At 42.5% G+C, this 26,289-nt stretch overlaps 1 protein-coding gene across 2 annotated transcripts; it reads right to left on the bottom strand.

Moving 5' to 3' along the window:
* Positions 1 to 203: 203 nt before the first annotated feature.
* Positions 204 to 25,878, bottom strand: notch1a (notch receptor 1a). Of its 2 annotated transcripts, XM_028025553.1 has the most exons (34): positions 25,636 to 25,878; positions 24,502 to 24,583; positions 16,957 to 17,219; positions 16,538 to 16,876; positions 14,681 to 14,803; positions 14,339 to 14,572; positions 14,093 to 14,248; positions 13,810 to 13,995; positions 13,393 to 13,506; positions 12,665 to 12,778; positions 11,713 to 11,946; positions 11,510 to 11,620; positions 9,984 to 10,176; positions 9,747 to 9,892; positions 9,528 to 9,641; positions 8,825 to 8,944; positions 8,567 to 8,719; positions 8,251 to 8,479; positions 7,955 to 8,156; positions 7,470 to 7,623; positions 7,175 to 7,359; positions 6,926 to 7,058; positions 6,571 to 6,828; positions 6,364 to 6,476; positions 5,686 to 6,257; positions 5,159 to 5,599; positions 4,922 to 5,067; positions 4,596 to 4,809; positions 4,430 to 4,514; positions 4,154 to 4,316; positions 3,744 to 4,042; positions 3,492 to 3,639; positions 3,298 to 3,395; positions 204 to 2,681 (listed from the first exon to the last, which is right to left on the bottom strand). In XM_028025553.1, the coding sequence occupies exons 1-34, from the start codon at positions 25,691 to 25,693 to the stop codon at positions 1,425 to 1,427; spliced, it is 7,437 nt and encodes a 2,478-aa protein (XP_027881354.1). In that variant the 5' UTR covers positions 25,694 to 25,878; the 3' UTR covers positions 204 to 1,424. The 2 variants fall into 2 exon arrangements, with proteins under 2 accessions (XP_027881354.1, XP_027881355.1); XM_028025554.1 differs by lacking the exon at positions 9,528 to 9,641.
* Positions 25,879 to 26,289: the final 411 nt, after the last annotated feature.

The following is a 26,289-nucleotide window of genomic DNA, read 5'->3' as shown; positions in this document are numbered from 1 at the left end:
TAGCTAATTGTTTATTTAATTAACATGCAACGACACGCCCGTTGCATTTTTCCACTGTATTTTCCAGGGAGTGAGAGCTCTAAGGGGTTTTAAATGGTAAATCAGAAAAAAGGTCCAAACAATGTAACTCTACATTTGGCATGCAGCTGTCTACTTACTTTTAATACAATAACACACATATTAAAAAGAAAAAAAATATGCCGTTTTATTTTTAATCATATCTTTTTATTCAATCGTGACAAATTTACAACATTTTTGATCTGGAAATATTTCTTCTTATCAAACTACAACTGTGCATGAAGATTCAGTTACACTTATTCATCTTAAAAACATCTTTACCTCTGGATTAGTTTATAAAACATGACATGTAGACACCATAAAACACACTCCTTACTAAAGAGCAGGTGATGTCATTAAACACACAAAGGTCCCATTTACTTTTACAAACAATTTTTCCTCCTTAAAGACAATTTTACAAGAAATCTCAAAAAGTACTTTGCTTTTCGTAAGAAAAACGAATAAAAAAATCACACTGGCACTTTTTAAAATAGTGGCAAATGTAACATTTTACATTCTACATTAGGTCTGCAATTTTAACACTTGACAGGTTAAACACGGTAACCATAATCAATGATTCATAAAGCAATATGAGACAAAGAGGCAATGTTTGCTTCATACATGATCACAAATCAATAACTCAGCACCAGCCCAGAACAATATTGAATAAAAAGTAAGCTCAGAGTCTTTCAACCACTAAGAAATATTAGTTTTTTTGCTTAAAAAGGTCCAAAGAAATCTCAAAATCCTCTTAGGTCTATTATTCTGCCTCTCGATTTCCGCTTCAGATAAGACAGTGTAACAAGCTTTTAAGGGAAGGTGCCACTTTATATAAATATATTAAATTGATGTCTAACACAGACTCAGTGATAAGACTTATCAAAATGTAGTTCAGTAGCAAAACAAGTAACCCAAAAAAGGCAAAAGAAGGTTAAAATATATATAATTAACACTGAACATTTGACAAAATTCTATAAAAATTGGTGAGAAAGGCCTGTACAAACATACAACATACCGTTACCAACAAATAAAATTTGTTTGTGTAAAACTGTTGAAAGGCATAAAAATAAATCCAGTGAATATATCTACATAAAACAAATAAATAACCGGTGTACATATCAAGGAGGCTTTCTCTCTGATATACACTCTTTTCTGACCGTTTTTAATGTTCTCATACTTAGAAAAAAAAGCATAAATATAAAATCTTTTCTTTTAGGTCAAAAAGCACATAAATAAATACAAAAATAACTAAAACTTATCCTATTAGTTCAAAAACTGATGAAAAGAAGAGTTTTCAGTCTTGAGAAATGTTTCTCATCTTTCTGGCAGAATCTGTGTTTCTTTTTCTATTTGCTGTGCATGAAAGTCTATTTAAATTGGTCTGGAATTAGGTTCATTTGTGAGTGAATACTTGTTGGCGGGCTAGAAATGCCCTCTGACCAGTCGGACAAGTTGGAATGTGGGGACGAGCTGGACCACTGGTCAGGGGATCCAGGGGAAGGGGTTAGAAATGGGTGGTCAGGTACCTGTAGCTGGTGGTTAGGTGTGTTGTCCATAGGTCCTGTATAGCTATGTTGGGAGGGAGGAGTTGGAAACTGGGTGCCGAGCATCTGCGTTTCCTGTGGCAACACAGTGTGGATGGGAACCGAGCGGCCCGAGCCACCGTTTGGCTGCATGTCAGCACCATTCAGCTCAACGTTCGGGAAGCTCTGGCTCAGGCTTTGATTGACGGTGGTGGAGTTGGAACTCTGATGCTGCAGCTGCCTGGATCGAGGCTGCTGCATCATGTGCACGGCTGAGCCCAGGTGGCTGGTTGGCAAATTCTGGTAACCCATGATCTGGGACAAAGTGGCAGTACTGATGCCATGCAGGGCACCCATCATGTTGTGTGTAATCGGCGGCCCCTGGGTGAAGCTTCCCTGCTGGCTCACACCCGGGTGCATCCTGGTCAGCCAGTCGCACTGGCCTCCTCTGCTGCCACCCACAGATGTTGTGCCCTGGCTACTGGGGCTGGACACAGGCAAGTGGGTGAGGCGGGGGGGATCAAATGACATGCAACTCATATCCTTACCTATGCTAATCTGGCCTGTGTGGGAGTCCCCGTTGCCTTGTAGGTGATTTAAGGACATAGGCGGCGACTGCTGGAAAGGTGATGGCATGGGAGGAGAGGCCACATCGGACAGGTACCCATGGGGTGACTCAAGTGACTCAACAGGAGACAGAACAGCTGTTGTGTCTAATAAGTTACTCTTCCCATCCATTGGCTTCTTTTTCTTCAGCCTTATATCCTTCCCTCCATCCTTCCCTCCTTTCCCACCAGAGCTCGGCTTTCGAACTTTTTTCCCAGAGGGGGTTGGCTTGAGGTTGCTGAGATAGTCATTGGGGGAGCAGAGAGGAGGGGAGAGGGTAGAGGTGCTCAAGGTGGCGCTGTGCAGCCCAGGACTCCGAACCACATTGTACTCATCTAGCAGGCGGACTATGTCGTGATGCATGCGCTCTTGGGCGATATCTCGAGGCAGTTGGTCGAGATGGTCAGTGATTTCGCGGTTGGCAAAGTGCTCCAGAAGAACTTTAGCTGTCTCATAACTGCCTTCACGGGCTGCGAGAAACAGCGGTGTCTCCTCCTAAAAACAACCAAAACACCAGAAACTTCAGTTAGAAGCAATTAATAATATAAACAGATAGTAAAGGGCCTCACAAGTGTTCATAGCCCTATTTTTTTTTTTTTTTACATTTTGTTGTACTGTACGAATAAAATAATTTGTATTTCATTGGAATATTGAGGGGATGGATAAGTAGTGCCTAATTGCCCCTCTATTTAGTTTCAATCATCTTGCTATCAACTATGACGACCTTTCCGTTCTCTGATGAACAAACCAGCCACTATATTTCACACCGAGGGACTAGTGTGCAAAGGCTGTGTGGCACAGGTTTTCTGCTACTCAGCTTTTCCCCTGCAAACCAGACACTTTCCCTTTTTTCTCTTCTTTCAATAATCACTTTTTTTAGACTCTTGCGCACAACTGAAATCTGGTTACATAAAGGGAGTTAGTTCCATTAATTTTATTTAAGGCAATCAGAGTAAAGGGAGCTGAATACAAACCAATGTAACCCTTTTCAGGTTTTTATTTGTGAGAAATAAATTTGAAGACCATGTACAAATTTCCTTCCACTTCACTATAATGTGCTACTTGCACTGAAGTTAAAGGGGTGTAAATAGTTTCCCTAGTTTGCCCGTACTTTGTTGTCCTGCATGTCTTTGTTGGCCCCATTTTTCAGCAGCACCACAGCAGCCTCCACGTTGTTTACAGCGGCAGCCCAGTGCAAAGCAGATTTTCCTGCAACGATTTTACATTACAATAGTTTATCTCCCAAGCACAAAGGGGCATGTATAAAGATTTGTGCAGATTACAAGATGATAAAACTTTAGCTACCAGAATCATCGGTGGCGTTAGCATCAGCATGACAGTTGATAAGTTCTTCAACCATGCCCTCAACAGCCAATCGCGCGGCCAGAATCAGAGGTGTTGTTCCGTCATGCATGCGGGCATCAAGATCGGTGGCTCGATTTCGGATTAAAATCTGCACAGAGACAAATATCTTTAGTAAAGGAATTTCAGCTGCTAGGCTGTCAATTAAGTGAAAGCACAAAGTTATGTGGGGCTATAGAAGAATGAGCAAGCTACCTGAAAAACTCCCTGCGCATCTGCTGCCACTGCAGCGTGCAGCGGGGTGCGGCCCATGTTGTCTTGTACATTGGCGTCTGCGCTGGACTCCAGGAGGCGCTTGGCGGCATCTGAGCGGGCATAACGGGCGGCCAGGTGGAGGGCAGTCTCACCCGTACGATCAGTCTGGTTATGGAGGTTGGCTCCATGGTAAATGAAGTCTGTGATTATTTCGGCTGATGGATCCTCTTCCTCTTCACTGTTGCCGGTGTCCAGTCCCCCACCGCTGCAGGAGGCGATCATCAGAGGCGTGAAACCATCTGAAAATGAATGTAGGATTCGACATTTGAGTAAAACGATGCAATACCCTGAAATTGTAGTATATTTACTCAAGTTGACCATACTATGTATTTTCACTTTTGCAAACATACCTGGCCCTCTAACATTGACATCCATGCAGTCATTCTCAATTTCTCCCTGAGGAGGTGTGGGTGCAATGGATGTTATGCGGAGGTCAGCTGCATCCAGGTGTTGCTGGGTCCATTTCCTCTGGTCTGTATGATCACTTAAATCCAACATTGCCTGCTCCTCATACTGAGGAATGTAAAGATCATCGTAGTATTAATATCACTACCGCAAGTGATTAAATAAAGAAAGTTTGTTAAATAAATATAAAACTGCAAACATAAACTAACTGTCCATCTTACCCTGAAGTGCCTGCAGTCTGGATCATCATCTCCCCATTCAGTTTGATTGTCATCTATAAGGTTGCTGTCTGAATTCTTCATAGGTCTTCAAAAATGAAAAAAAGAGATTAGATCACCTGTAAATCAATATTGTGTTGAGATGCAGCAAAATATGAAATCCACTTACTTCAGTCCAACAGAATCCTCTCCCAATGGTTCCCTGCGTTTCTTTTTGCTGGGCTCCGATACTTTAAATCCCTCCGGCATCCAGAGCTGGCCATGCTCTCGACGCCGCTTCTGAACCATTATCACACCAAGGCATATGAAACCCAAAATAGCCAACACCAGGAATACCAAATGCATGGGGAACAACTCTGTAGAGCTAGGAGTAGGTTTCACACCTAGAGAGATAGAAATAATTCAACATGTTGAACTTCGATTTAGTAGTCATTTTGTATATAATTACATATGTTATTACAGAAAACATTTTAATCTGTAAATATTAAGACATACTTGTTACAGCTTCAATATAGGGAACATTGAGGTTCCCACTGGTGGCCAGTGCTCCGAGAAAGGCAGCCACATCTGTTGCGCTCTGGAAGCATTCAGTAGACTGCTGGTAGCACTGCCGATTGTCTATCTCCAGATATACAATCGATCTGTGAGCAGAAGTGGGTTGAAAAATTAGCACTGACTACTTTTCAAAATCCTAACTCATTCTAGTTTTTGTTAAAACTGTTGTCTTCCTACCCTTTGACTTGCACTGGATCCAACTCTCTCCGTTTCCGCTGATTGACCATGGAGGACACACTTTCCTTCACCTCACCCAAAACATTGGATGGCACTGAAGTCCACTCAGGCCAGCCTTCTGCAGAGCGTTTTAGCACATTGTGTTTCACCAGGTCTTGTTCATTGCCATAGTAAGGAAAGACCATTGGTTCTCCTTTTGCATCACGGCGGAACACTACATTAGTGTGGAGAACGTTGCTCAGCTCTCTGAGGAAGGAAGAAGAACGGTTCTTAAGCAGCTCTGGGGGAATTTGGACGACCAGAACCAAATGTCCATCTGCTAGCTTCTCTGGCAAGTTGTTAGCACAGTCCAGACCATCCCACTCGCATTCTGCATTGTTGCAGCCTTGGTCGCAATGACCATCAGCATAGTGATCCTTACAATACTGATCATAAAGAGGGCTGAAAAACACAGAGAAAAGTTTTAGATTTTTCACAGCCATTTTTTATGACTCATTCTCAAAAACAGTTTTTATTTTCAGACTTACTTGCACTGCCCTTCCTGTCCTTGACAATCAAAGCCATCATAGAGACACCCTGAGCTGTTACATTGGCCATCACACTTGCCATTGTTGAAGTATCGCCAACACTGCAGAGCAGCCGAGCAGTTTTGCCAGGGATCATCAAAGTTGAGTGAGCAGTCACCTCCGTCCCAGCCACAGGCATGGTTGTTACACAGCGAGTCGCAGATATGGTTACCAGCCCACTCATCACACTGAGGAATCTCACAGCTCACCTCCACTTCTGGAGGCGGTGTGATGTCCCGGCCAAACCCTCCGACGAAGGAGTAGTCCAATATGTGGCAAAGTAAGCCATTAAAGTTACTGGGACAACTGCACTGGAAAAAGGGAGCATCAGGGGTGATCTGGCAGGTGCCTCCATTGTAGCAGGGATTTGAGATGCAGAGGCTGTCAGTGGGAGTCAGACACTCAGGCCCGGTGAAGGTTGAGGGACACAAGCAACGTGGACCCAGGTGGCCAGACACACATGTACCACCATTCCTGCAACTCAGACTGCCACAGGAGCGAGAATCATACTCGCAAGAAGACCCAGTGAAGCCCTATAAGAAAAATATTATAATATTAAGAGTTTATCATTTGTACCATTATCACTGGTTAGGATTTGTATGAGAAGCAACTGTAACTAGGACTTCTAGCAGCACTTACAGGTGGACATTTACAGATAAATCCATGAGGTGTGTTGCTGGCAACAGCACATGTTCCTCCATTCCTGCAGGGTCTTCCCTTGCAGCCATCAAACACCTTGTCACAACGTTGTCCTGTAAATCAGAAACATTAGAAGTTTGTCAGCTGTTCTTTTGGACATCTACACAATCAGTTTCCAAGGACACAAAAATCGATCCTCATCCGTACCTGTATATCCGGTTCTACATTCACAGCGGTAGCTGTTGGGAAGCTGGATGCAGTTGTACGACCCTCGGGGGTCACAAGGGTTAGACAGGCATTCATTGACGTCCCCCTCACAGCGTTCCCCTACGTAACCTGGCGGACACAAGCACTGGTAGCCTCCAACGCGATCTACACACTTTCCGTTGTTGAAGCATTTGGGCTCATTCGTCAGTGGGTCGCTGGGAGGGTTGCAGTCATCCAAATTAATCTCACAGTGGACACCTGCAGACAGATGCATTGTTTTAGAAAATATATCTATTACACCTGTTAAGCCCTTGCATATCTGAACGGTATTTGATTTTAATTTGCAGATGTGTACCTTGTGTCCCTCTAGGACAGGAGCATTTGTAGGTGTTAATGAGATCGATGCAGGTCCCTCCATTCTGGCAGGGTTGAGACTGACATTCATTGATTTCTTTTGAACAGTTCACACCATGGTAACCAGGGACACACTGATAAAAAAACAGAAGTACATTTGGTTATTTAAATCATCAAGTACAGCGCAATGAACCCTTGTAAGTTTGCCAACAGTTTATACTGTTGTATTCTTTAAAGGTATTTCCTTTACCTCACAACTGTAACCTCCAAGATAATCATTGCAGGTTGCTCCATTCTGGCAAGGGTTAGGTGAACATTCGTCCACCTGTTCCTGGCAGTAACTCCCAGTGTAGCCAGCCTGGCAGCGGCAGTAATGTGTGTTTCCAGCATCCAGACACTGGCCCGAGTTCCTACACAGTTGAGACACCTCCACACCTGGAACCAAGAAAAGTAGAAATGACTTGAGGAACTTGTCAATTATTCCTGGCTTTAGATTTAATCAAGTAGAGGATTAAAGCAATGGCACATGATATGAATTATCATACCTTGTCGTTTGGCAGCGACTTCACATGACACACTTGGGATATCACAGTAGAGGCCAGTAAATTCAGTCTGACACTGGCAGGTATACGAGGCGCCCTGCTGCCAGCAAGAACCTCCATTTTTACAAGGGGAGGAGTCGCACCAGCGCACAAGACTCTGAAAAATGAAATGTTTTTAGAATGCATTTTAGAAACTATTTAAATATAGACTGCAAGTACCAGAAATATTCAGAAGTTAATTTCTATAACACTGAATTGCTTCAGTTTTTCAATTGCGTATTGTTTTATACTTAAGCCTAATTTAATGCCTGAATATGTAATAGTTGTAATTATCAATCTGCAAGTTCTTTGCAAATTGATTTACTTCAATTTGCAAAGAACTTATGAGCTAATGTTCATTGTGTTAACTTGCAATTTGAGTCCAGATCTAGGACTCAACTTGCCATTTCAAGTAAGCATCACACCATCTTTGTGCAATTTTAGCCTACCTGACAGTTGACTCCTGTGTAGCCATGAGGACAGGTGCACTTGTAAGTCCCATAACCATCAAGACAGGTGCCTCCATTGAGGCATGGTTTAGAGTCACACTCATTGATGTCGTATTGGCAGTAGCTTCCAGTGAATCCAGTTAGACACAGACAGGTGAAGGTGTTAATCCCATCCACACAAGTTCCACCATTGAAGCAAGAGCTGTACAATAAGTCAGGAAAACCCAATCAGATTATTAGTAAAACTGCATTTCAGTAGATTAAGTTAGATAGAATTACTAAATTAGGCACACTACCTGTCGGTGCAGTCATTGGTGTTGATCTCACAATTGATGCCACTGAAGCCCAGTGGGCAGGTGCAGGTGTAGCTGTTAACACAGTCAGTGCAATTAGCCCCGTTTTTACAAGGGTTGCTCTCACACTCGTTTATGTCATGCTCACACCGGCTGCCACGAAACCCGGGCAGGCAGGTACAAGTAAACCTGTTGACGCTATCGCGGCAAAGCCCCCCATTACTGCATGGATCTGAAACGCAGCAAAGTGAATGTTAGGCAAAGTTTTTACTTTTAAGTCATAGAAGTTAACCTGTTATGCTTCAGATCAGTAGCTTACTTGGTTTGCAGTCGTCAATATCCGTCTCACACCATTGACCGGTGTAACCCGGCTGGCACTTGCACTGAAAGCCACCCATGGTGTTGAGACACACAGCACCGTTGCGGCAAGGGCTCTTCACGCATTCATTGATGTCAATTTCACAAGTCTGACCTTTTGTTAAAAGACACATCAATGGGATATGCATAAGTAAAACAATGAACTGAGAGATAAACTAACAGCCACATACTATACACACAAATGTTATTAGACGCAAACCTTGCCATCCTTCAGGGCAGATGCAAGAAAAGCTCTGATAGTCTTCAGCCTCCTTACATATTCCTCCGTTTTTACATGGCCTGGGGCTGCAAGGGGCCTGCAGAGTCTCACAGTTTTCACCTGGAGACAAAACAAACATCACCATTAGCAATAGTTAACAATAAGCAGCAATTACTTCAACCATACATCAATGTCTAACTCCAAATAGTAAAAAATACCATGTTTTCTACATATCTTCCATGATCTGTAGAGTAAAAACATTAGTTTCTAAGTTCCCTTTTCCATTCCACTTCCTTATCCATTTCCATGACAACTTAGCCAAACAGGAAGGGCCTTCCTGTTTCCTGCTATTGTTTGATCTTAGACAGGAAACAGGACGTGGCAGAAGAGAGACCAAAGCTTGAAGTGCACGTCTGCTGCTGAAACTAGCTGCTTTGTTATTCCAAAACACATTCCCTGTGTTATCCCTGCCAAACAGACAAGCTGATCTTTCCATGCACAGACGCCAAAAACAGGCATCCCTGTTTTTAGCTGGTGTTTTCTTAGACAACACAGGATACGATAGGACAAAACCTCTGTGAGGAAGCTGAAAGACTATCTTTATGCTTTCAGACCTGCATGCAAAGCTGAGACAGCAATTCATGTTAAGAATCCAGGAAGTAGTCTGACCCCAGAGTGAAAGATAAGCCCCTCTATGCCATACCAGTATAAGGCAGTAAACAGTTGCACTTGTATCCAGCCACATCATCAATGCAGGTTCCCTGGTTGAGGCAGGGATTGGAAGCACACTCATTGATGTTAGTTTGGCAGTTAGGTCCTACGGTGGCAGGATTATAAAGAAGACATTTGGGTTAGATTTTCACCAGATTAGCAACCCCTTGTCACCAGTGAAAAGCAAGTGGAAAGAAAGGTTAAAACTGACCGGTGAAGCCAACTCTGCATGTGCAGTGGTACCCGCTGGTCATGTCCTTGCATATTCCTCCATTCATGCAGGGGTTGGACTCGCACTCGTTGTTATTAATATTGCAGTTGTGGCCACTCCAGCCCGAGTCGCAGGTACATTTATAGCTTCACAAGACGTTAAATGAAAAGTAAGGATTTGTTGCTTTCTCTTTGGTGTTATTGATTTTTATTCTCTTAAAACTTCTCATCCACTCACCCATTAATGAGATCCTGACATCGGCCGTGGATGCAAGGGTTACTGGCGCACTCATTCACCTCTGACAAACAGGTAACATCATGGTAGCCTTCAGGGCAGATGCATGTGAAGCTGTTGACGCCATCGATGCACGTGCCACCATTGTGGCAGGGGTTGATGACACAGTCGTCTATGTTGATGTTGCACATTGTGCCTGAAAAACAATACAGCAGGATTTGAGGATAACATGACAAGTTTGGCTTTTGTGAGGTTTAACATGTTTCCTTTTTCTTTCTTTCAAAAAAAACCTTTATTTATACACTAATTTGTATGGATCCATCTCAAAAATCCAACTCAAATAGGTTAAATATTTTTGGTTGTAATTTGACAAAATATCTAAATCCCCAAGCAAAGCACTCTCAAGGATCATTAAAGAAGGCAAGCAGGTGCTGTCTGGTGTGGTACCCTTTAAATTTTACATAATATGCTCTCCATGATACTCTGTGGTCAGTACAGCTTTTGAACGACAGCGAAATAAAGTCTCCTTTTTGGCATTCAGTAAGCAGAAGCAACAGCAGTTCCAGTGTGTACCCAACCTCGTGGCCTTTTTACTTCTACCCATTGATTAAATGGGGACATGCTGAATAGGAAGAAGCTGGATCTGAAAGAGGGAGGTGCTGCCAAGAGAGTGGGAGTATGCATGTGTGTGTATGTGGCAAGGCCACTCTCCCTATTCTCACTCACGCCAAATCCCCGAACCCTCTTTTCATGAAGAAATAACCTCAACCAGGTTGTTTACGAGGACAGAAGGCCGGACCCATTTAAAACATGGCCAAGTAACAATTAACCACCCTCCTTCCCCACCACCACCTCTGATCTCCCACTCCTGGCCTACACACCCCTCCTCTTTTGCTCTTCATCAATCAGGAGGGAAGGGCCCAACTGCCTGATATTTGGTCACAATAGACCTCTGTCCCTCTGTGTCTCAGTCCTGCTGTTCCCTCCACACTCACCCCATGAGTACAAAAAGATGGTGGAGAGGATTGGGAGGAGGCATGCACAGCAGCCTACACACACACACACACGCCCACTTGTTACCTCCTTGTTGCTTCTTTTGTGAAATAATCACAAAGCAGCTACCAGCCAGAACCAGCTCTGGTGAGCAGCAAAAGGAATGAAGACAAGTCGCCTACTTGCTTTGGTAAAACCTTATGGATAAATGACTAGAAATGCACTTTTACATTAACAAGCATCTGATATGTGATTAAAAGCCAGTCTCTTTTGTTTTTGTAGGATCACTTTACAGACTGTTTCCATGCTTAACATCACAGTCTTTTCAGAGGGCAAACAAAGTTAGAGCTTTGTGTGTGTATGGATCAGGTTCGGGGGGGGTAGTCTTCCCTTTCTCTCCGGCTGTCTGTCCCACACAAGCAACCTGACACCATTGTTCCACAGCAGCAGACCCGGCAGCCACCTGTCGTACCTGCCCCTCCCAAAGCTCAGGGGACCCTGCCCCCTGCACCTGTACACTCCATCCAGCTACTCACCTGTATAACCCGGCTCACACGCACACTCATAGCCATTGATCTTGTCAATGCACCTCCCATAGTCGCAGGGCTGACTCTTGCAGTCGTCCAGGTTCACCTCGCAGTTGGACCCTGGTGTGTGACGAAACAAGTTGGAAAAGATATAAAAAACTTAAAGACATTTTCTCTGAAATAATATCAGAAAATTAATCTGGTTTTCTCACCAGCAGTGCCTTTGGGGCAGGAACAGAAGTACGAGTTTTCCCTGTCCTGGCAAGTGCCTCCATTCTGACACGGCTGGCTGAGACACTCGTTGATGTTGGTTTCGCACAGCCGGCCAGTGTAGCCGGGGCGGCAATAGCAGGTGAAGGAGGCCAGGCCATCTTCACATGTGCCATAGTGGCAAGGATCAGAGTAGCACTCGTTGATGTCAATCTCACAGTGCTGCCCTGTGTAACCTGAAAGAGAAAAGTAAATTATTTAACCAAATTTTTTTAAAAAAAAGCTATAAATAATAATTGAAAAATATTTTGTTTATTTTTATTTCTATAAATAAATGTTTTTTGTATTTTTACTTTATATTCAATATTTTTAATAATATGCTAAAAGAAGAACTTAATTATTTAACAAGTGCTGCCTCTGAAGAACACAAATGTATTTATCAACAAAACATATGAAATACTATACTACAAATTGCACAGACATTATGCTAAATGATGTACTATAAAAATTTAACACATAATTAAACTTATGCTGAATTAACTTTAAAAGAAAATTGCTAAACAATGTCATAGTCTATGTCTGTTTTTTATTACATTACAATTTCAACTTATTTTAATTTGCCTTATATCTAATTAATTTAGATTATATTTCATAATATTTTAATTATAAAATATAACAAAAACTATTTAACAAGTGCTTACCATATTTATTTATTTATCTCAAGTTTAAGTACAGACTATTATAAGAATTTAGGAAGTATTTTAAGTGCTTGATTTATTTCAACAGAACACAAAAATATGGAATAATATATTGTAGAAATATTTATTTATTGGATTATTTTTTACTTCAAACATCATGTATCGATGTTATTGTATTAATTTTCCAAGTAGTTATTAAGTATTGCATTTATCACAACAGGACACAAAATGCTATTTTGCGTTTTGAAGAAAGTACCTTCGGCACAATCACATGTGTACTTATTGGGTCCATCAGTACATTTGGCTCCATTCTTGCAGGGTGTGCTGGCACACTCGTCAATATCCACCTGACACAGATTTCCTGAAAATCCTGTAATTGTATTTAAAAAGACAGAATATTCAGTGTTTGGTTTCAAAACTCAGTACAGGTATGTGAAATCAAGATAAACATATTTTGCAATATTTTCAGCTAACAATAAAATATGCATAAATGTAAAATAAAAACGTTTCACAGACAAGTTAATTTGCATTTGAAGTGGGTCTGCAGGAGGCTGAAAGTCTTTACAAACCAGTCCACAATGCTAACTCCACTCTGCCCCCTCCTCTTCCCAGCTTTTACTGTGCAGGGAAATCTTTAGTTTAAGTCACAGCACAATGGCCCCCGACTCACCGGCTCTAAACCAATCCCTGCCCCCCAATTTTGGCGCTAAGCATTGCCCGCCAAATATGCTAATGTTCATGCAGCTTGGTCCACATTGTCCAGTCTCCCCACAAAGTATTCAGAAGCACCATTAGAAGAAGTAAATCATTAACATTCAGTCAGTATAGCAATATGTGCTGTACTCATTGACAGATTGGTTAATGATACCCTCTTTTATTACTCATTTTTCTCTCTAAAGGGTTTAAATCAGTTCAGTTTAATTTCACAAGAGTTCTAAAAGCCTTTTTGGACAATGTTTTACAGATTCTCTTCTGTCATCTCACCTTTGGGACACTCGCAGTGGAATGAGTTGATCTTGTCTATGCATTTTCCATTGTTAAGACAAGGCTGGCTGGCACATTCATCCGTGTTAATGTGGCAAAACACACCCTCATATCCTGAAATCATAAAATAAGCAGTCAAACTTCCTTATTATTAAGTATTAATTCTTTGACAATGTCTAAAAATATGCAAAGGACAATTATATAGTTTGGATATGTAATTTCGCTTTCTAGTATAAAACTGGATTTAACATTTATATTATAGTAAACAGACCACAACAGAAAGTGTTACTTTCTAGACGCTTATTGAACCGCTTCATTTGTATGTCGAGTTCTGTTTCTCGATTTTAATTATGTCCCCTTTTTCAACAATTTTAATGATCAACACAAGAAGAAGAAACAGACTAAATGTTGTCTCACCTGGCATACAGATGCAGTGGAAACCTCCAATCTGGTCTAGACAGGTGGCATCATTTTGGCAGGGATTAGATATGCACTCGTTAATATCCATCTCACATCGAGGTCCCTCATATCCTTGAAGACACTTGCATTGGAAAGAGCCTAACGTGTTGAGGCAGCGACCACCATGCTCACAAGGGTTGGCACCTACAACATGCAACATACAAGAATTCATTTACCCTGTGCTACCCCCATGCAACAACAGAGAGAAATTTACATTTGTGAAACTAGCTTTATAACTTACCGAGGGAGCATTCATCTATGTCCTGGTTGCAGGCTGATCCTGAGTAACCTGGGGGACAGGTGCATATTGCCTTGCCATTTACCGGATTGGTGTCACAATTAGAGCCCTTTTGACAAGGATTGCTGATGCAGGCATCATCAAGGTGGCACAGCAAACCTGTATGACCAAAAGCACCTCATTTAATCTCTTTTTATTAAGGCTAGTTTTCAGAGTGAGTACTGAAAGCAGGACTGGCGGTAGTCCTACCTGTGCGCCCATGTGGACACTCGCAGAAGAAGGAGGCCACACGGTCGTGGCAGGTGGCGCCGTTGTAGCAGGCTGCGCTGGCACAGTCATCAATGTTCTCGCTGCAGTCGTCGCCCGTCCAGCCGTTGACGCACACACAGTGGTAGCTGCCGTGCGTGTCGTGGCATGTTCCTCCATTTTGGCATGCATTGGGCATCAGTTCGCACTCATCCACGTTTTCAGTACAATACTGACCTGATCAGGTTATTAAAGCAGAGCATAAGAACTTCGTATATTACAGTAGCGAATTCTATTACAACTACAAAGGTGGGCATTCAAAAATAATATAAAGAGTGAGATAACCTGTGTAATGAGGTGGGCACTGGCAGTTGTAGGTGTTGACTCCATCCACACACACACCACCATTCTGACAGCTGTGTTCCGGGCAGTCATCGATGTTATGCTCACAGTGCTGGCCTGTAAAGCCTGAAAAGGTAGACACGACCAAAAGCTCTTAAACAAAGTGGAGTATGGTGAAGACGGACTTGACCATTTAGATGTGGTTAATAATCACATTTCCTTCCTGTCCTTATCACAGCAAACATAAAACGATAAGCTCTCCATATCCTCGTGGCACACTGTTTTAAAGCCTTCGAGTTGACAGTACAGCCTGTGTCCTCCTCAAACATCAAAGCCTCGAGTGAGTGTTTTACAGTCTGATTAACAATCAACCCACAGCTCTGCAGGTGCTCTTGCAGCTTCGCAATCTAAACGCATTCTAGCGCAGGCCCCCCAACGGGACACACACAGCACGGATTAAACTTTAACACACAACAACCCCTCAATATCCCTCATTCATCTGCTTATCTAAATAACGTGTCCTGTGCTGATCACTAGAAGACAAGAAGATTTAAAAAAGCTGAATGTTTCGAGGAATGCACAAATCAAGTAAATGCAGAAGGAGAACATTTCAATGTGGGTCGTGGGACCGAGCTAACCTAACTGTAACAACACTAACCACAATGTTGTAACACCTTTGAGCACCCAAACAATAAAGATGGCAGACAGATTGGTTTGAATGGGGTGAAAAACAAGGTATTTTTTTCCGTATGTGACCTAATCAATGGGGTGTGTATATCTACAGGTAGTATGATGTACTGCATTGTGGGCTCATTGCTCATTATCAGAAGGAAACGTCTGCATGACTATATCCTGCCAGTGGAGGTTGGCAGAAAGTGTGGTAACCCAAAGATTACACACCCCTCCCAATAGATCTTATCACAACACATTGCTTTTCAGGTCAAATATTTTTTTAAAGGAAAAACAAACATTCAAACTAAAATGCAAACCCAATTAGTTCTAACAGAACACATAGACTGACTTGTAAACACACGTCTGCTAATGGTGGAACAATGGATGAAAAAAAGCCATCCATAAGATCACATTTAAACAGAATTTGCTTGTTTTCACAAACAGAGAAATAATTTCATGAACCTTAAGCTTTATTTTAAAGTAGCCATTATCACTGCAGAATATTTAAGTGAAAATTGAACTAGTACATTTGTTTTTAAGTTTGCCCAATTCCATTCAAAGGTGGTGCTACTGTCAAAAAAACATTGAAATGTTATTTTATTTCATGGTTTTTGCAAATAGAAAGAAATACTTTATAATTCTCCAATTTTAGGGAATCTCTGGATAGTGCACTGTCATTGGTTGGTTAAACTTGTCCACCGACACATGGAATATTACGATATACATAATATAACAACTAAGTAGTTTGTGTGTAAGGCTGGGTGTCAGAATTACAATTAGGTTTAGGGTTGGGACATAAAAGCAAAAATTGTTTGAATCAGAAATGGCCTGAGACTAGCAGAGTCTAAGAACTACAGATTCTGAGACACTTCTTTCTTTATCAACAATGATTAGCCATGGTATTTTCACAGTGTATCTACATCTAGTAGCAATTTTTTATATCCAAACCGCTGCATGATTTAAAGGTGATAGGGGCTTCATTAATGGATTTTCTGACAGAGATGTTGGTTAGCACAATCATTAGTTAACCCAAGAAATATTTCCTTCCTTACTTCCTCATAAGAGTAGATTTAACTTACTGAGAGTGAAATTATATCCATGCAATAACTGGATAATGACTCATGAGACAACCTTCACTTTGACAAAAACATGTGGCATTTTAATGTTGTGAGACCTCAGTACACCTACCTAGGAGACAGCTACAGTCATAGGTGGTTTCTCCCTTCTGGACACACGTGCCTCCATTCTGGCATGGTGAGGGGCTGCAAGGGGAGTAAAGGGTCTCACAGTGTTGACCAGTAAACTCCTGAGGACAGCGGCAGTGGTAAGAGCCAACTTCATTGACACAGAAGCCGCCATTGAGACATGGAGATGGGTTGATGGCACATTCGTTAATGTCCTGCTTGCAGGTTTGACCTTGGAAGTTGGCAGGGCAGGTGCACTTGAAGTTGGAATCTAAAGCAGAGCACTGGCCGCCATTTGCACATGGATTGGAAGCACACGGGTTTGGAGTCTGGCAGGTTTTACCTGGGCAAACAAACAAAAGAGGTGAGTAAATCATGAGAGTTTAAAGTGAAATAGGATAGAAACTGATGTTAGCCACATACCTGACCATCCTGGTGGGCAGCGGCAGCGGAAGCTGCTGAGGCTGATAAGGTCACACGTTCCTCCATTGCGACAGGGGGAGCTCATGCAAGCATGGTTCCTGGGAGTTAGACACAGTCTATCGGTGAAACCCAGGCGGCATACGCAGTGGAAATCAAATGTGTTGCCATGGGAGACAGCACGGCATTCGCCGCCGTTGCGGCAGGGGGACGGGCTGCAGGGGCTTGGGTACTGGCACCGATCCCCTACGTAGTCACTGGAACACCTGTGAAAAGACAGGGAGGAGGTGGTGAAGATTATAAAACTGGGATCTTTTTCTGACAAAATAATAGGAACAAACATCCAGGAGAACAAACAAAAGGAGATTTTCAGAAGGGCGGAAGTGGGGGGAGATAAAAGTTGTTTCTCCCCAACCTAGACTGAACATGGACGACATGTTGTTCTAGTGTGTCTCTCCGGATTAGGCCCTCTCAGAACCTTGAAAACACATTCTACTGGTACAACAGACACTGCTAAATAGTCTAGCCATAACTGCTTGGTCCCATCTACCTTTTACCCCCACGCTGTCCAAATTCATCTCGAATGACTGTAGAGATCAAGGCGACTGTGCCGCCTATGCATGTCCCCCATGCAGCGCTGCATTCAGGCCCTAAGCTCTCTAATATTTCCATCCAATCTAGTCACGAACAATTATTCCATCAGTCTCATGGGCCTCTCTAAAAGATCATTGAAATAAAGACACAGAGGTCTCAGCAGTAATGAAAAATATTCACACCTCTCAGCAGATTGCTAGAGACAGATTCCACAAATGAAAAGGCATCAAACAATTTATTAACTTTGATTTCACACTTACAAAATCCTTACGTTTTACATGCTGCTTATGTAGACGTAAGGTCCCATCTGTCACGTGAAGGAAAATTTTAAATCAGTGGGAAAAAAAACATGTTTATGTTTGAATTGGAGCTTGTGCGACAGTGTTCAGTTGTGCACACGAGCGTGAGTGTTTATGTGTAAGAAAGGGCATCTGTTGGCCTCCGAGTATCTCCACAGGGAGCAGGTGCGCATGTTAATGAAGGCAGCTGTTGGACAGGGTTCCTCCTCCTCCCATTTTCCTTTCTCCTCCTCCTCGTCCTCCTGTCCCCTTATCCCCCTCAATGCCCCCCTCCTCCTGTCCTCTTCTCAGATGGGGGGACTGAAAAGCCAACCTTGCCTCCAGGGACATAAAGAACCCATGTGAAGTCAGCTGTTGCAACTTCTGTCGCTCCAACTCCCTTAAACCACGCAATCCAGTCCTAATTCCTCTCTTGCCTACCTGTTCTCCTTTCATTTTACCCAACATCCTCTTTCCCTCTAGTTTGGTTACTACCTCAGCATCAACTTGCATCTTGACTTCTTTCCTGCAGGGATTCATTTATAGATCACAGCAGTTTGCTTTTACAACCCTTTCCTTATGTCACACAAGACTGCTAAAACTCTGATTGTTGACTTAGTGAGGTGAGACCAGTCGAGGGGGTTTAACAGTCCTTCGTGCACAAACAGAGAGTCCAGACAGTTGCAATTGTCAGACCACTGTAAAGGTATTTGAGGCTGCTTTGAGGTTTCCTGCTTCTTTTTTTGTGTTTCACTATCAAAACATCCTGGATACTCAGGAGAGAAGTTGACTGTTTTGGTGTAAGAATTCTCACTCAGCAGAATGCAGCAGACCTCCTTTAAAGCAGAATGTTTGCACTCCGGTTTTTGCATCAGCACACACCAAATAGCTGTAACAGATCCTCTTTGTCGTGAAGTCTCCCCATTCAGAGATAAAGATCCACCCACAAGCTGAACAGACTAGCAGCACACCACGGCAACAGGTCTCTCCCGGCGATGCAATGTTCCCTCAGGCCGGAGCAGATGCTTCCCCGACCTCTGACCCTAAGCACTTTTGTGAGTGTGGGACGGCCTCTTTGACTTCTCTCCCCTCTCTGCTCTTGTCCCACTGGGCCTGATCTGCCATCTGTCACTTCTGGGGGTGACTTTATCATACAACACAAAACCAGTCCAACTGTGCAGTGGAAAATGCCACTGCTGTGGAAAAAATGCACGAGGAGGTCGAGGGCAACATACAGTAAACGTGCACGTGTGAACTTCCTGTACTTTTTCTCCTGCTGCTTATAAAATATATCTTCAATCCTCTCTCTAGCATTGAAGGGGCCCTGATGTTTTTTTTTAATTTTTTTTAATGTAACTAATCATTAGCCAAGATCTGACCCCGGGGGTGCACATTTGTGTAAGACCAAGAAATTAATAACATGCTTTGGCTATAGAAACGTAGAAATTAACTGATTATGGAAAGCTTTGAATACTTTTAACTGGAATATTTATTGCAAAATATTAAAACCAAAGGATGGGAAGCTGCATCATTAAGATTAGAGATATGACAAAAATGACATCATAAAACCTCAAATAGCCAGCTCATATCATTCTACCCAGCTGTGGTCGAGAGTGTAGAGACATACTGCAACTTAGCAAGGGGCTTCAACTGCAAAATTACAGACTAAAGCGCCTTGCATGTGACAGTGAGAGGAGCTGAGAAAGTGAGTGTCCCTACGCTATCTGCTTGGTTTTAGAGCCGCTACAGGAATAACAGCAAACTACAAATGGTACTTTTTAATGGCTTTCTTTCAACAGCGATTTTCTTGTTTTATTTAGTTACCTTTTTTTTAAATAACTAATTTAGAGAAGTGATACCTTATATGTAATAGGCAAACAAATTCTACATATCTTCGCTGCAAATAAAAAAAACATACTTACACAATTTAGTCGCTTAGCTAATGTTGTGTAAGTTCAGTGAACCTTGTTTTTCTGACAGCACATTATTGACTTGGCTGTACCCTTTCACCAACCTCTGATCTCGCAGTGAAATCAGTTAAAACACCTGACTATTATCAGATGACTTTTAACCTACACAGCATTGTTCTGATTAAGATCAATCAGGCAGGTATATTACAGGTCAGCTCCACATCCTCAGCGCAGAACCGTTTCAACATGTCTTTATAGTCACTTTGCGTCTTTTAGTTAAAATATCAAATATCTGAGTGATGTACAGCACAGTCAGACCCAGCCATAAACAAAATAAGCTGCAGCTTAGGACCACCGGGCCACCAGAGGGCCCCCTAGAGTACTTGAAAACAAGTTTAAAAAATCTTTTTTGTCCAGGTTGAACATTGGATCATTTAAATTAAATTCTACATTTCATTAGCATATTTCAAATGGGGTTACTTAAAAATGACTGCTTTAGTAAAACCCTTACTTAATGACCAAAGTCAGTGAGTAAGGCATAGCATATCAGCTGACAAATAAGCTGTGGATGCACATAATAACATTTAAATGCACAATGAGCAGGTGATCAAGCAGGGATCATTTAAAAATAAAGTTGTTCATTCTGTAGTGTTGGGTAATGAGTTTAACTCAAGGTGGCCCCTGACCCAATCAAATTACATATAAGATTTTCCCAGCTCTGATGTAAGGGGAACAAAGAAATTCACTCTTGCTCAATCTACGTAGCAGTTCTCCTTTTACAATAGATGTGGGATGTCTAGAATCAGTAGACAACATGCAATTTAAAGCTTGTTACAAATGTCTCTTCGCTAAGCTGACTTAACTCTGCTTCAACTTGTGAGTAGTCTTTATAAGCTTAAATTAAAGAAAGCACACTTCTATTAATGCTATACAAATACATATTAATCTCAAAATGGTCATTAACAACTCAAAGTAAATCTTTAAAAGATCTTCCAGTAAACACAGAGAACTACTGATTAATAAGTAAAACATTCTCTGACCCAATTGAAGCAAAACTTAAAGAAAATAAAGGAGTGACCAAGGACTTGCTCAAGGTTGAGTGTATTTTGGAGGTGTCATTTCTACTTCTGACAGCCTCAGCTGGCGAATGTGAGCTTTCAGAGCCCACTTGAATGAAATAGCTTCTTATCTATGTCTTCTGACAGCACCGCTTTGATTGCCCTGCTCTGAGGAAATCCAGAGCAGTCCACTTAAAAGCCACACCAACAATAAATATGGGAAAAATTTTTTGTGTTAAATATTTCAGCGTAAGAGAGACTGATTCTTTCTCCACAGGGTACCCCAAACCCTTCATTTCGTCTGGATTCGAGAGGTTCCTGGCATCCTGGGAATGGATCTGACCGAGGGAGTGGCAGGCTTGAAGCCTTAAACCCAATAAAAGCCCAACATCAGTCACCACATTTAACCCCGTCATGCACTCCCATGCTCCAAAGCTGAGCCTTCACAGAGACCTGCTTGGTAATCCTATAGGAGGACAAATGAAGAGCAGCATTCCTGGTGGAAGGGCATATCATTTCTTGAGCGGTGAGGGACTCATTCAAGGTGTTCTTAAGTGAGATGTGCTATCGTTGATATACAGCACCAGCCAAAGTTGCCTAAGTTCATCACACTAACCCCACACAGTCTGGATGTCATTTCCTGCTTTCAAATGTGTTTAAAGCACCAAAACAGTCTCGTCCTCCTAAGCAGCGTAAGTTACACAAGGGTGAGTTTTGGGGTCATAACCCTTTCAGCCTCTCCATGCCCCTGTTACTGTCCCACCAATGGAAACTAAATTTGAGTCACAGAACGCTGTGCCCTTCATCTTGTGCTTTCACACAACCTACAGAGGCAGTCAACTACCAACCACCATGAGAAACAGGAAGCCCCAGGCCTTCCAATAACCTCTTGAATCTCAGAGTCACAACCTTGTGTTTCCCCTCACAGGCGTATGTTATAGCTGTTTCAACACAGTTAAGTCACACCAAGCTGTTTGTTTTTGTGCTACATAGAGAACCATTGTTAGGTTTTAACCAAAAGCTGAACATTTTGTTTTTGTTTAGTTAAAAACCCAAGAAACTTGTTTGTCTAGCAACAATCATAATTTCTGCAAAAAAAAAGAGGAACTAACCAGTCAGAAAGTGTAGAGTCTGACAGTGGTGGAATTCATGATTTGTTGTGGTTGAGTCACATGTTTATTTGCATCATATGACCCAGCCATGCCAAAAGAGTGTTATGGTTTCCATTTGTGACTATGGCATTGCCAAATGCCTAGAAATCGTCAGCATCTTTGTCGCACAGAGGCAGAAAACAAGAGTACTATCAAACAAAAGCTGAACATGATCTGAATCAGACACATAAATATACAACTAAGCACTAAGCCCAGTTTGGTTTAAGGAATGACGCATGTCCACAAAAAGAGAGAGATGCTATTTTTAAAACTTGGATGTGAGGAAAACATCCTTTTTTTGTGGCTTTCAGAGGTATTCACAGAACAGCTATATTTAGATCTAATAACACACAGCGGCACTCCATTTATGAGTTAGAAAACTTCTGAAGGAAATGAATTACTCTAGATTTTATTTAGGGGTAACAGAATTAAGTCAACCTGGAGTTTAAGTTAGGCTGACTAAATTTAAATGCACACTATATGTTTGGAAACCTTGTGTTCTTTTCTTTCTCCTTTACTATTGGACACCTGTAAGACTAAAGGTCAAATAAAATAATCTTTGTTGGACTATCACTTAAAACCTCAGTGAATATAAATACAAAGAGGTTTGTGGATATTATGTGAGAAAGATTAAAAAAAGATTTAGCTCAACAATTTTCAAAACATTATATCTGACCATTTCCATTCTACTATCCACTACAAATCTTTCAACCGTGGGAATTGTGCTGGAGGAGGATTTAGATCTATCTCAGCACTCAAATCTGTGTCACACGGAGCAGCAAAAACCACAAAATGCAATGGGTGTCTTACGTGTGTGTGCGTTGGTGGAATAGGTGGCATGAGGTATGAAGTCATTCTTAAACTTTTTTCTTCCATTTAACCCCTTTTGTCTGTAATGTTTGATTTCAATGTGTGGACACATCTCAGTTTCACTAACCACATGTGGACTTTCCAACCAGGCCTTCCACACAGTATCTGGGTGAATCTGCCATCGCTGATGAGGCACCAGCGTTTGCGAGTGTGACTTGAAAACAATGATAACTGGAAACCCTTTTGGTCCGTCGATGCCACGCTCTCACCTATGATTCTTTAAGTGCATCCCAGGACTGGTTGCTGCTTGGCTTTGCCTGGGGATGGATGATTACTGAAAGCAGCCAGGAAAGAGAGAGTGCTGGTTGGTGAAGTGATGCCCTCATCCTGCCTGTTTTTAATTAGACCGAGCAGAGATGGTGGCCACAATAGGAGCTTTGTAGGGGTAGAGGGAGAGTGTCGGTGTGCCAGGGAGTGCACACGTGCGGAGGTCTATGTGTGTGTGTGTGGAGCGTGCAGATTAGATGTTGTGAATTGGTGGCCCCAGGCTAGCAGTGCAGGCTCTTCAATAGCTCCCTGTTGTCCCCACAGAGCAGAAAAGTGGCCGCCGTAACCACATGCCCAGAGGGCAAATCGGGCCACCTCTGAGCATTTTTTCAAACTATGCCATTGCTGGGAATCACAATGGAAATAATTCTTTTTTTTTTTAAATGCACCTGTTCTGGCTACAAAAACTGCAAACTAACATCCCTCTTTGCTTGTTTGTCACATAAAATCTCCAGGATCCAAACTTTGAGCTTTGACTGATTCAGTGACTGCAGAAGGAGTATGTAGTCATGTTAGGTGTCACATCAGCAAACTAACAACATCAGTCCACAGTAAACAAACAGATCCCAATCTGCCACTATGCTCCTCTTCCCACTTGTTTGCCCTTAAATTTCTGCACTTTATTCCAATTAATCTCACTCTCTTGACATCCAATCCAATTACATTTCACAGCCATCTGGCTTTCAAATGGAGATCACAAGCACTGAGCTGGGGGTGAGGGGGGGCTTTCGATTCAAAATGATGGAGACAAGCCTTTTTTGGGGAAGGTTGGGGGAGTGGGCAGCAGGAGTTTGGTGTGTGTTGAGGTGTCTGGGGTGGCTGTGGCATGATGGGAAGCCCCACTCAGATTAGTCACACAGCATTATTCTGACTGCGGGGACAATGGAGTGACGGGCGGCGGGCGAGCCCCAGCTGTCGCCCGTGAAAGAGCAGAACAACAAGATTTAGGGCTGGACGCGTCCTCTCACTCTGCTGCTGTGGGGGTCTTGCATTCATTAATGGGCTGCTGTGGAGGGGGGAGGAGAGTGGTGGACTGCTTTTGTCCTTCTCATTCTAAGCATTGTGGGTCTACGCTCTTTTGATTTCTTCACTTTTCCAAGGTTTTTCTCATTTTTTGAGAGAATGAGTGTGTGTAAGGGGCAATGCAAAAAAAAAAGAACTGGATGAGGAATACAGGAATAGAGCAAAACTTCTGAGAAGGGCCTCTACGGTTGCTGGGCACAGCACCCATTCAAAGGCTGGAATGGAAAGGGGGGAACCTGCGGCCCCTTTTCTTTCCAACTAAAATGCCCTTTCAAAGACCACACAAATTTAAAGAAATACATACACAACAATAATAGCTGCGTGTAGGTATCTTTTGGAGTGTAACATCTGGAACATCACTTTTTTCTCTCTCTCTAGGAGTTTTCCCATCACTTACTTGCACTCTCCATTTCCATTTGAGGTGGCTTCACATCTTCCTCCATTTAGGCACGTCTCAGTAGGCAAGGAGCATTTTAAACCTGTAAAGTGCATAAAAAAATGAAATCTGAGGCTTAAAGTAAATTCCAAATGCACAAAATCCATAAAAATTAAACTTTATAAACATCTAAAGTCACATTTTTGCTTAAAATCTCAAATTACACTTGCGTTCCCTTATATATTAATTGATTTATCACGAGAGTGTCCTTGGGGGATGCTTTGAGGGAGCCTGCCGGGGACACCGGTGAGGCCAGAGGAGCGCGTGGTGAGTGGTGCGTGGCTTTTGGGGGGGGCCGAGGTGGAGGATTGGGGGGGGCAGTATATGGGGGGGCACGCTTTTTTTTTGCGGGAGGAGGAGGAAGAGCGCGCGGCAGCTGCGGGGCTCAGATGCGCAACAAAAGAAATCAGAGTCCAGCACGAGCCATAAAACACTCTCCCCCGGCATTGTTTACCAGCAGACGGGATAACAGTGGACCCCCCCCCCCCCCCCCCCCAGCAACCCCCACCACCCGGCACTCACAACACTCTCCCACACTTGCAGACAAAAGGTGCACCCCTTCTGCCCCCATCAGCCTCGTAGCTCCTTTAGCGTCTACCACAGCCCCCTCTCCCCCAACACCAGCACACGCACCAACTTCTATCGTCTCTCATGTGGTTTATAACCAACTCTCAGACCTAATCAAACAGGTGTTAAGTTTTATTGGAACAGTCGAATTAAAATATTTTAAGAAGTTATGATGAGGCTGAATTAAACATCATAAAACTAATTCGGCACCAATCTTTCCGGTGCACACAAACTTAATTGCTCTGATTCATTGGAGAAGACGGGGAAAGTCAGCAGCGACCACAGCGCAGTCTGCAGCAGCTTGCACAGAATCTTTTCCCACGCTTAATAAAATTATTATAGCAAGGTAATAATTCTCATTATTCGACATGCAATAATCTAACAGTCTCATTTCCTGAATATAATAAACAGAAAAGCCTTATTTGGCAACTTGTAACAAAGTCCAAGTTATTAATAATTTTGTAACTTTCTCAGAGTCTCTCTGCTGAATCTAAACAGGTGATACCACTTTAATTTTTTAAAGCTTACCTTCTGAGAAGACGATTGCTGGAATTAGAAATGTCAGTTTCACTAAGAAACGATACATTCCTCCTCTTCAGCTTCACAAACGTGCAGGAGTCCCGCGTTGGGTTCGCATAGATCCGCAGTATGGGGCTCCAGATGTTGCGTCAAAATGAATATCCTTAGTTTGACACGGAAAGGTTAATCCCAACAGGTAGAGTGAAAGTCTTCACCACAGCTCAGATCATAGGTGTTAACCGGCTGCACTCCGAGTTCTCAATGAAATCTACGAGCAACTTCACAAGTTCCTCTTACTCCTCCTCCTCCGCCCCTTCTAAATTCTCCTCCTACTCCTCGCCCTGTCGCCAAATCAGAGTTGCTCCCTCCCCTCCACATGCTCCAGGAAACATGTCCCTCTGTGTACACAAACTGTTAATAATAGAAAGTTGTGTAAAATGATAACTTTATGTTTATGAAGCACTTAGAGGCATCTATAGAGGACTTTATTTTTATCTAGTCATATATTGCAACCCCGATTTGCATTATTGGAATTTGATGAGACAAGGTCAACTCAAGGGGCACAAAGTTGTTTTTCCACTTTCATGCAATTGCGGATGTGGAAGAAAAAACATGCAACCGTCTTTCTCAAAATTGTTTACAAAATTAATCTGAAAAGTGTAG

This window comes from Xiphophorus couchianus, chromosome 8 (assembly GCF_001444195.1).
Source record: "Xiphophorus couchianus chromosome 8, X_couchianus-1.0, whole genome shotgun sequence".
In the NCBI taxonomy this organism is placed as follows: Eukaryota; Metazoa; Chordata; class Actinopteri; order Cyprinodontiformes; family Poeciliidae; genus Xiphophorus; species Xiphophorus couchianus.
The sequence above is the reverse complement of the archived record's forward strand: the minus strand, read 5'-3'. Positions and strand labels throughout refer to the sequence as shown.